This window comes from Rhincodon typus, chromosome 21 (assembly GCF_021869965.1).
Source record: "Rhincodon typus isolate 14 chromosome 21, sRhiTyp1.1, whole genome shotgun sequence".
Lineage (NCBI taxonomy): Eukaryota > Metazoa > Chordata > Chondrichthyes > Orectolobiformes > Rhincodontidae > Rhincodon > Rhincodon typus.
The window spans coordinates 8246225-8256466 of NC_063352.1; the positions used below are offsets into that span (position 1 = coordinate 8246225).

Here is a 10242-nt window from a genome sequence, read left to right on the forward strand (position 1 = left end):
TACTCACCAGCACCAACTCTTCCACCAGGCATTCATCTGTTCCACCCACCTATCCCCATACTCACCAGCACCAACTCTTCCACCAGGCATTCATCTGTTCCACCCATCTGTTCCCATACTCACCAGCACCAACTCTTCCACCAGGCATTCATCCATTCCACCCACCTATTCTCGTACTCACCAGCACCAACTCTTCCACCAGGCATTCATCCATTCCACCCACCTATTCCCATACTCACCAGCACCAACTCTTCCACCAGGCATTCATCCATTCCACCCACCTATTCCCGTACTCACCAGCACCAACTCTTCCACCAGGCATTCATCCGTTCCACCCACCTGTTCCCGTACTCACCAGCACACAGCATTGGGAGCAATCCAGAGATTGTACCCTTTGAGGTACTGCTTTTCAGTCTGCTACTTAATTCCTTAAATTCCGATTGCAGGACCTCGTCCCTCTTTCTAACCTCACGATTGGTCCCAATCACAGTTACCCTCCTCCTTCAGAATGACCTGCAGCCATTTAGTGGCCCTGTGCCCACGGAGGCAGCACACCCATCCTGGAGTCACATCTGCAGCCACAGAGATGCCTGTCTGTGCCTCTCGTTGAGTCTGTGAACACCATTGTCTTCCCTCACTTTCTGCTTCCCCCTTGTGTAGCTGGGTTCTGGCTGCGCTCCCAGAGGGTCTGTCACTCTCGCTGTTCACCAATGCAGTAAAACTGTTTGTGCGTGTGAGAGATGCACTCTGGGGCTTTCCTGCCTGCCTGCCTCCTTTCTTCTGACCTGATGGTCACCCCTTCCTCCTCTGATGCCACTTCCTTAAGCTGCAAGGTGACCGCATCTAAAAACATGCTCTCTACGTTAACTGTCAGCTGTGACTCCATCTCTGACACTCAAACTTTGAAACCCACAGCACAAGCTGATAAAATTGGTGCCACATGTTGTCAGCCAGATTGTCAGGCATGTCTAAGACTTCCCTATTTAATGCACACCATGCAACACATGGGACTGAGCAATGTCACCATGTCTTTAGATAATGTATTCTTACCCTACATTTAAACCAAGCAGAAAATTATTTAAGATATTTTAAAAAGAAGCTACCTTTCCTTAAGAGATAGTAGGAACTGCCGATGCTGGAGAATCTGAGATAACAAGGTGTAGAGCTGGATGAACACAGCAGGCCAAGCAGCATCAGAAGAGCAGGAAAGCTGATGTTTCGGGGTCTAGACCCTTAGTCAGACCCCATTTCTGAAGAAGGGTCTTGACCCAAAACGTCAGCTTTCCTGCTCCTCTGATGCTGCTTGGTCTGCTGTGTTCATCCAGCTCGACACCTTGTTATCTCTACCTTTCCTTAATGCAGTTTTGAAGTGGAGAGAAACAACTTACTCACTGCCTACTAACCAGCTCCCTACTTTGTGCTGACTTCACATTTGTCAGTCTTTTCAAATTCAGCCAGGGTTGCTGTTGGGTTTAGCTGCTGTTCCGACTGTCTTAAAATTTCTCTTACTCTTCCTCAAATTGTGATTTGGGATTTTTTTTTCATTCATTCAGGGAATGAGGGCATCACTAGGGCCAGCATTTATTACCCATCACCAATAGCCCGGAAGGCAGTTAGGCATCAACCACATAGGTGTGGGTCTAGAGTCACATGTTGGCCTGACCAGGATAAGGACGACAGTTTCCTTCCCTAAAGGATATTAGCAAACCAGATGGGGTTTTTCTGACAATCGACAATGATTTCATGGTCATCATTAGAATGGACCCAGATCCCCAGAACATTATCTGGGTCTCTGCATTAACAGTCTAGTGAAAATACCACCACATCATTACCATTTTACAACCCCCTGAAAGAGCACACCTGGATTTGAGTTTAATAGGTAGGTCCTTCTAAAAGGGAAGCAGCCCCTCACTACTGCCTAAACCTCTGTGCTCACTCGCCTTGTGTGGAACTTGAACTCCCAATTTTCCGGTTCAGGAGTGGGAAAGCTACCAACTGAGTTAGCGCTGTCACCTGACTGCTTTGGTAAAAGGAATTTTATGTCCAGTCGGTATTTTCTAATCGTGCTGGACAGGGATGTTATTACATATCCCTGGCGCAGGTGGGACTTAAACCCAGGCCTCCTGACTCAGAGGTAGGGATGCTACCACTGTGCCACAAGAGCCCTATCATCATCCCTTCCACACTTTTAAAAACAAAACTTTAATGGGTGGAAGAGCAGAAACTGTGGCAGAAAGAAAATTGAAGTGTTAACGAAAACTTAGAGACAACAATAGAAGTCAATTAAAGGAAAATCGTATTCTTTGGGGTGATGATGCACTTCAGCTCCTAGACTTCCCATTGGTCACTAAAGATCCATACTGTGCTGGTGGACACTACATTCTACGTCTCAACGGACACCCGAACGTGGACAGTAACATGAAGGAGGGACAGGAAGACACAATGACTCTTCCCCCTCACTGTGGCCCACTTCCTGGGCCTGTTAATGGTGATTTTGGCCCAGGAACAGTCTCTGCAGGTGATCAAAAGTGTCGGGTGGTGTGAGTAAAGAGTCAACAGCTGAAAAGCAAGTGAAGGGATTACCTATGATCTGATATAACAGGTCCGACATACGCGCCACATCCCTGTGCTAGCTACCCATAGGTCAGGAACGTGGGGCTGAAGCGCAGCCAGAAATGTAGAAGCAGCCTCTTTAGCAAACTAAAGGGAGGCTGCAAACAAAAACAGTCAACATCATTTTTTTGCACAGAGGGTGGTTTGCATGTGGAATGAATTCCTGAGGAAGTGGTGGATGTGGGTACAATTATAACGTTTAAGAGACATTTGGATAAGTACATGAATAGGAAAGGTTTGGAAGGATATGGGCCAGGAGCAAGCAGGTGGGACTAGTTTAGTTTGGGATTATGTTCGGCGTGGACTGGTTGGAGCGAAGGGTTTGTTTCCGTGCTGTATGACTCTATGACTCTTTGACTCTATAAAGGTGGAAAACTGTCTCCTCCCAGGCTACAAAAGTGACAATGCGGCCTGGCACTCTGTATCCCTAATTCCAGACAAAGTTGGCTTTCAGAGGGTTAAATATTTGAGAGAAGTGCTTAATAAGTGCATTGCCTGGATGGAAGCAATTGTATTTCTGTTTACATTGGTCACCCAGTGCATAACACTGAGATGGTTCAGGGTAGTCCCTTTACTGGAGGGGGCAAGGATTTGCACCAAATGGGCAGATAGCCATGTAATTGGATTACCACAGCAATATCTGACTTTTAGTTCCTCGTCGCCTTCATTCATTCCAGTTTAAGCTGAAATCCCTAATATGCAGGTATAATCGCCTGTGTTGTTTAATCAAAGGAGTAGAAAGGATGCCACAACAAAGACAGACTGGAACTTATATAGGACCTTTCATGGCCTCAGGATGAGCCAAACAATACACCCAATGAAGTTCTAACATCAGGGAACAAGGCCAATAATTTGTGTTCAGTTAGCTCCCACAGGCAGCAATAAAATTAAAAGGCAATGTCATCTGTGTAACTGGTATGGTTGGCAGATGAATATTGATCATTACATGAGCCTAGAGTAGCAAGAAACAGATATAATCTCAAAACAACACTTTTTTTTGTATTTGGAGGTGTTACCTCTTGGATGAAACATTAAGCAAGAGTAAGAAGGTGATGTTGAACTTGTACAAGACCCCTATTAGACATCAGCTGCAGCATTGTGTACAGATCCAGGTCAGAAGACATATGACACCAGGTTGTAGTCCAACAGGCTTATTTGAAATCACAAGGTTTTGGAGCACTGCTCCTTGACCAGGCGAAGTGGAGGGAAGCACAGGCACAGAATTTTTAGGTGGAGAGATCATTGCAAGATAATTCTAAGTGAATAAGAGTGTCAGAAGATCGTACAGATGGTGTAAGTGGAGTGTCTTTAGGCTGAATAATAAGTCTCTGTGGGTGATCAAAAGTGTCAGATGGTGTGAGTAAAGAGTCAACAGCTGAATAGCAAGTGAAGGGATGACCTGTGATCTGATCAATTAAGGCAGAGAGATAATTACAAAAAATAAAAAATAAGGTGGTGTGGGAGACAAACCAAACGGCTGGAATAACAAGAAACGTAAAAGAGTCGCATGCCGAAGGTATAACCAAAGCAACAATTAATCCAAAGCTATACAAACTAATTAAGGTAGAGAGGTCACAACAAGTTATCAAAGTGACAGTAAGGAAGATTTTGTAGATACAGAACAGTACGATGGGGTCACATGTAGCGCAACATGAACCCAAGATCACGGTTGAGGCCATCTTCATGGGTATGGAACTTGGTTATCAGTGTCCACTCGGCGATTTGACGTTGTTGTGTATCTCAAAGTCTGCCTCGGAGAATGCTTACCCGAAGGTAGAAGGCTGAATGTCCGTAATCGGTGAAGTGTTCCCCGATTGGCACCTCCAACTACAGGTGCAGGCACTACACTAAAGGCGGGATGTGAACACACTGGAGATGGTGAAGAAGAGATGTACAAGAATGGTTCCAGGGATGAAAAACTTCCGTTCTGAGGATAGACTGGAGAGACTGGGACCTGTTCTTCTTGGAAAGAAAGCTGCTAAGAGCAGATTTGACCAATGCTTCCAATATCATGAGTGGGTTGGATGGAATAGATAGGGAGAAACTATTCTCATTTGCAAAAGATTCAAGAATGTAAGGGTGCAGATTTTAAGTGAGTTGCAAACGAAGTAAATGTGAAAAGCCTTTTCGTTCTAGTCACTGGGGTATGGAGTGCACTGCCTGGAAGTGTGGAGGCAAGTCCAATTGATGCATTCCAGAGAGCACTGGATGGGTATTTAAATAGAAGTAATGTGAAGGGCAAGGGTAAAATGCAGGAGATTGACACAAGGTCATGGTGCTTATTTAGAGAGCCAGTTCTAGGACAATGGGCTGAACGGCCTCCTCTGTGCTACAAAACATCAGTGATGCCAAGCTTCCATCTGCTTTTTCTGGTGTTAACTCCTCCTTAAAATGGATTCAAGCCTGTTAACTTGTATGGTCCGTATATCCCTGCTTTTCCACTCTCTTTCCTTTATGAAATAGTAGTTTTATGATTCCTGCCTTTCAGACTGCTCGGATTGTTCCACAATCTATAGAATTTTTGGAAGACCATCCACTTTCTCTGCTGCCATATTTTTAGAATCGTAAACTGGGAGTCCCCAAAGCAATAGCTGCTGTGGAACTTCAATCGAGTTAGAATAATTAGGGTCAGAGTGGAAAACAGTGGGGGTCATTCACTATGGGAGAACAGTGGGGTCACACTGTGCGGTCACTTACTGTAGGAAAACACTGGCATCACAGTGGGAAAATATTGGAATAATAATGCAAAATAGTGCCGGAAAGGTGGGAAATCAGTGAGAAAACAGTAGCATCTGCTTTTATTAGCTTTCTCTCACATCCTGTTTTTTTCCCTTTTCGATATATTTCTGATGGTCATTTACTGATTTCTTATAAATTTATAATTCTCAGGCTTGCTACTGTTCTTCAAGACATTATTAGCCTCTTTGAATGTAATAATGACATTAGCTTTCTTGATCAATCACTTTTCCACTGCCTTTGCCTCTGTATGGAATGTGTTTTTGTTGAGAACTTGGTTTTTTTTTCAAAACAAAGTACTTACCGTGGATCAACAGTCTGTATGTTTAGGATATTTTCCTTACCAATCTGTTCAGAGATGTTACCACATACCTCTGGAGCAGGTGTGAACCCAATTCTCCTGGCTCAGAGATTGGAGCACCAATACTGCACAACAAGAACCCTCCCCTGCACGCATTTTATTCTCCCAATCATTGTGGGCCAATTTGCCACTCGTTCTTGTGTCATTGTCTTCATTTATACAGACTTTCTGAACTGCTGTTGGGCTAAAGCATTCATTCACCTCTCATGATGAAATCAAATTGAATGAGAGAAGGACAATGCTAAATCTAGTTTGACCCTGGTCAGAAGCAACAATGTATTTCTATGATTATAGTTATCCTGTCCTTCAGACCCTAAATCCCTGTGACCATTATTAAAAGGACAGCATTAGTGGATGAAGTTTAAAAATAGAACCCATTTTTAAAAGTGATGCAGATAAGTTGCTCCATTTATGAAAGGACAGAAATCTCTTTAATTTTTGATTGTACAGCATTGGTACAGAACAAAGACTAGAATCCATCTTAAGGATCAACAAGAATCTGACTTTGTGTCATCCCTTTCAAGGCCAAGATCAGGTTAATTTAAACAGATGCACAAGGTTCATAGGGATTTACCAGGATGTTGCTGGGTATGGAAAGTTTGAGTTATAAAGAAAGGTTGGATAGGCTGGGACTGTTTTGATATAGGAGGTTGAGAGGCGACCTGATAGAGGTTTATAAACTCATGAATGGTAAGTGTCTTTTCCCTAGGGTAGGGGATTTCAAGACGAGGGGACACAATTGTTTTTATTCATTCACGGGATGAGGGCGTCGCTGGCTAGGCAGCATTTATTGCCCATCCCCAACTGCCCAGAGGTCAGTTAACAGTCAACTGCATTGCTGTGGGTCTGGAGTCACATGTGGGCCAGACCGGCTAAATTAGCTAAGTTTCCTTCCCTAAAGGACATCAGTGAACCAGATGGGTTTTTCCAACAATCGACAATGAATTCATGGTCATCCTTAGACTCTTAATTCCAGATATTTTGTTGAATTCAAATTCCACCATCTGCCATGGCAGGATTTGAACCTGGGTCCATTTTTAAGATTAGAGGAGTGAAATTTAAAAAAGACATGAGGGCCAAATTTTTTGCCCAGAGGATGGTTCTCATGTGGAATGAACTTCCTGAGGAAGTGGTGGATGTGGGTACTGTTGCAACGTTTTAAAGACACTTGGATAAGTGCATGAATAGGAAAGGTTTGGCGGGATATGGTCCAGGAGCAGGCAAGTGAGACTAGTTTAGTTTGGGATTCTGTGCTGCATCACACAATGACTCCATGCCTTTCTCTTCAAGAATTTTTACAAATTAAAGTTATAACTCTACATTGTTTAACACTTTATCTTTATTAACCAATACACTCTTGCTTTAGAGGCATTTGTTAGGTATTTGTCACCCTTTGAAATTCTCTACCACAAAGGGCTGTGAAAGCTCAGTCATAGACTCGTGCAGCACGGAAACAGACCTTTCGGTCCAACCAGTCCATGCCGACCATAATCCCAAACTAAACAAGTCCCACCTGCCTGCGCTTGGCCCATATCCCTCCAAACATTTCTTATTCATATACTTATCTAAATGTCTTTTAAACCTTGTGGCTGTACCCATGTCCTCCACTGCCTCTGGAAGTTCATTCTACACATGAACCACTCTCTGTGGAAAAAAATTGCACCTCATGTCTTTTTTAAATCTTTCCCCTCTCACCTTACAAATATGCATTGAGCATGTTTGTAGTGGAGATTGATAGATTTCTGATTACCCCTGGTATACGGGGTTATAAGGCTGGAGATGAGAAGAGCTCTTGAAGTGTTCAAACAGCCACGATCACATCGAATAGTGGGCCATGCTCAATGGGCTACCTATCTTGCTATGTGAACATTCATCTAGGAAGGTGCCAAACACATGGAGACACTTAATCAGGAACACACAGATTTGAAGTTAAGGGGTTGGGGAGAGTCCAAAAAAGCTCATCTGTCCAACAAGTGAAGCGTCTACACATCGTTCACTAAATGAACCCTCTCAGTTTTGGCTGATCGCTCCCACGAATCAGATTGGAGTTCGTTGTCTTCACAGGGGCTTTGAGGATGTCACTAAAGTGTCTCCACTTTTGAGGGATATTTTCCACACAGCTGAGGCCTCAGTTTATAATGTCTCATATTAAAAGACATCGCTGACAGTGGCACCTGAGATGACCTGCCCTGACCCTGCATTGGGAATTGAACCTGCCTGACTCCAAGGTGAGAATCACCAAAGACAGCAGCTAAAACCAGCACAAAAACAGTGGATGGAAATCGATCCAATAATTGCATTTTAATTGCCTTGTTAGGACTTTTGTCTGCGTTCCTTAAATATTGTTCTTGATAATCAGAATCCTTTTTCATTCTGAGCAGGAGAGAATTTTTGGAATTATTGGCAAACTATGGATCCAGGGATAGTACAGGATCTGCAAGGAATTCACCCATTCCACAAGGATGTGGTAAGTTTCACTTTCTTTTAGTGCAAAGACAAATTATTTTCCGAGCTTTTCATTCAGTGAGATCCATTATATATTGCAAAGGCCTCCCACTGAATAAAGAAGCTTTATTGATGGTGCTGTATTCACGGTGAGCCAACTTAAACACGTTTGGACTGCTGAAGGTCTGTGCGTTGGCTGAGGCTTTGCTGCAAAAAGTCTTCCTGTGTTTGGAAATTGCTGCTTTTAGTGGAAACATAGAAAATAGGAGAAGAATAGGCCATTCGGCCCTTTGATCATGGCTGAACATCCAACACAGTTCCCTGTTCCCGCAGTTCCGCCATGTCCTCTGATCCCTTTTGCCCCAAGTGCTATATCCAATTCCTTGTTGAAATCTTGGGATGTTTTGGACTTGGCTACTTTCTGTGGGTAATGAATTCCACAGGCTCATCACTGACTGAGTGCAGAAGTTTCTCACCTAACACCCACCTCAATAAATACTGGAAAACTCTTTAGAAGCAGAATTCAAGGCATTCAAAAATTAGAATAAAACGCCTATGTCCAAAGTGCATCCCCTCTAAACTCAATACGGCCATCTGTCCCAATCCCCAAAATCCAAAGTCAAACATCATCCAGGGGCAACAAGGTGCAGGGCTGGATGAACACAGCAGGCCAAGCAGCATCATAGGAGCAGAGAGGCTGACGTTTCGGGCCTAGACCCTTCATCAGAAAAGGGGGAGGGGAAGGGGGTTTTGAAATAAATAGGGAGAGAGTGGGAGGCGGATAGAAGAGGGATAGAGGAGAGGATAGGTGGAGAAGAAACAAACAGGTCGAAGAGGCGGGGATGGGGCCATCGGGCAACCACCTAGAAACCGATATTCATTTCAAGCCCACCGACTCCCACAGCTACCTAGAATACTCCTCCTCCCACCCACCTTCCTGCAAAAATGCTATCCCCAATTCCCAATTCCTTCGCCTCCGCCGCATCTGCTCCCAGGATGAGGCATTCCACTCCCGTACATCTCAGTTGTCCTCGTTTTTCAAGGACCGTAACTTCCCCTCCTTGGTGGTCGAGAACGCCCTCAACCGTGTCTCCCACATCTCCCGCACCTCATCCCTCACACCCCGTCCACGCAATAAAAACCAAAAAAGAATCCCCCTCGTCCTCACGTACCACCCCACCAACCTCCGGATCCAACGCATCATCCTCCGACACTTCCGCCATCTGCAATCCGACCCCACCACCAAAGACATCTTTCCCTCCCCACCTTTATCTGCTTTCCGGAGGGACAACTCTCTCCGTGACTCCCTTGTCCGCTCCACACTCCCCTCCAGCTCCACCACACCCGGCACTTTTCCCTGCAACCGCAGGAAGTGCTACACCTGCCCCCATACCTCCTCCCTCACCCCCATCCCAGGCCCCAAGAAGACTTTCCACATCAAGCAGATGTTCACCTGCACATCTGCCAATGTGGTATACTGCATCCGCTGTACCCGGTGTGGCTTCCTCTACATCGGGGAAACCAAGCGGAGACTCGGGGACCGCTTTGCAGAACACCTACGCTCGGTTCGCAACAAACAACTGCACCTCCCAGTCGCGAACCATTTCAACTCCCCCTCCCATTCCTCAGACGACATGTCCATCCTGGGCCTCCTGCAGTGCCACAACGATGCCACCCGAAGGTTGCAGGAACAGCAACTCATATTCCGCTTGGGAACCCTGCAGCCCAATGGTATCAATGTGGATTTCACAAGTTTCAAAATCTCCCCTCCCCCTACCGCATCCCAAAACCAGTCCAGCTCGTCCCTGCCTCCCTAACCTGTTCTTCCTCCCACCTATCCCCTCCTCCCACCTCAAGCCGCACCTCCATCTCCTACCGACCAACCTCATCCCGCCCCCTTGACCTGTCCGTCCTCCCTGGACTGACCTATCCCCTTCCTAACTCCCTACCTACACTCACCTTTCCTGGCTCCATCCCCGCCTCTTCGACCTGTTTGTTTCCTCTCCACCTATCCTCTCCTCTATCCCTCTTCTATCCGCCTCCCACTCTCTCCCTATTTATTTCAAAACCCCCTTCCCCTCCCCCTT

General features: G+C 45.4%; 1 protein-coding gene across 1 annotated transcript in view; it reads left to right on the forward strand.

The window, feature by feature from the left end:
* si:dkeyp-72e1.9 (syntaxin-binding protein 4) overlaps positions 1–10242 on the forward strand; it is a 70136-nt gene that overhangs the window by 15719 nt on the left and 44175 nt on the right. Inside the window, exon 6 of the mRNA XM_048609673.1 lies at positions 8092–8177. Coding sequence (XP_048465630.1) covers positions 8092–8177 — 86 coding nt within the window. The remainder of the gene's footprint in view (positions 1–8091; positions 8178–10242) is intronic.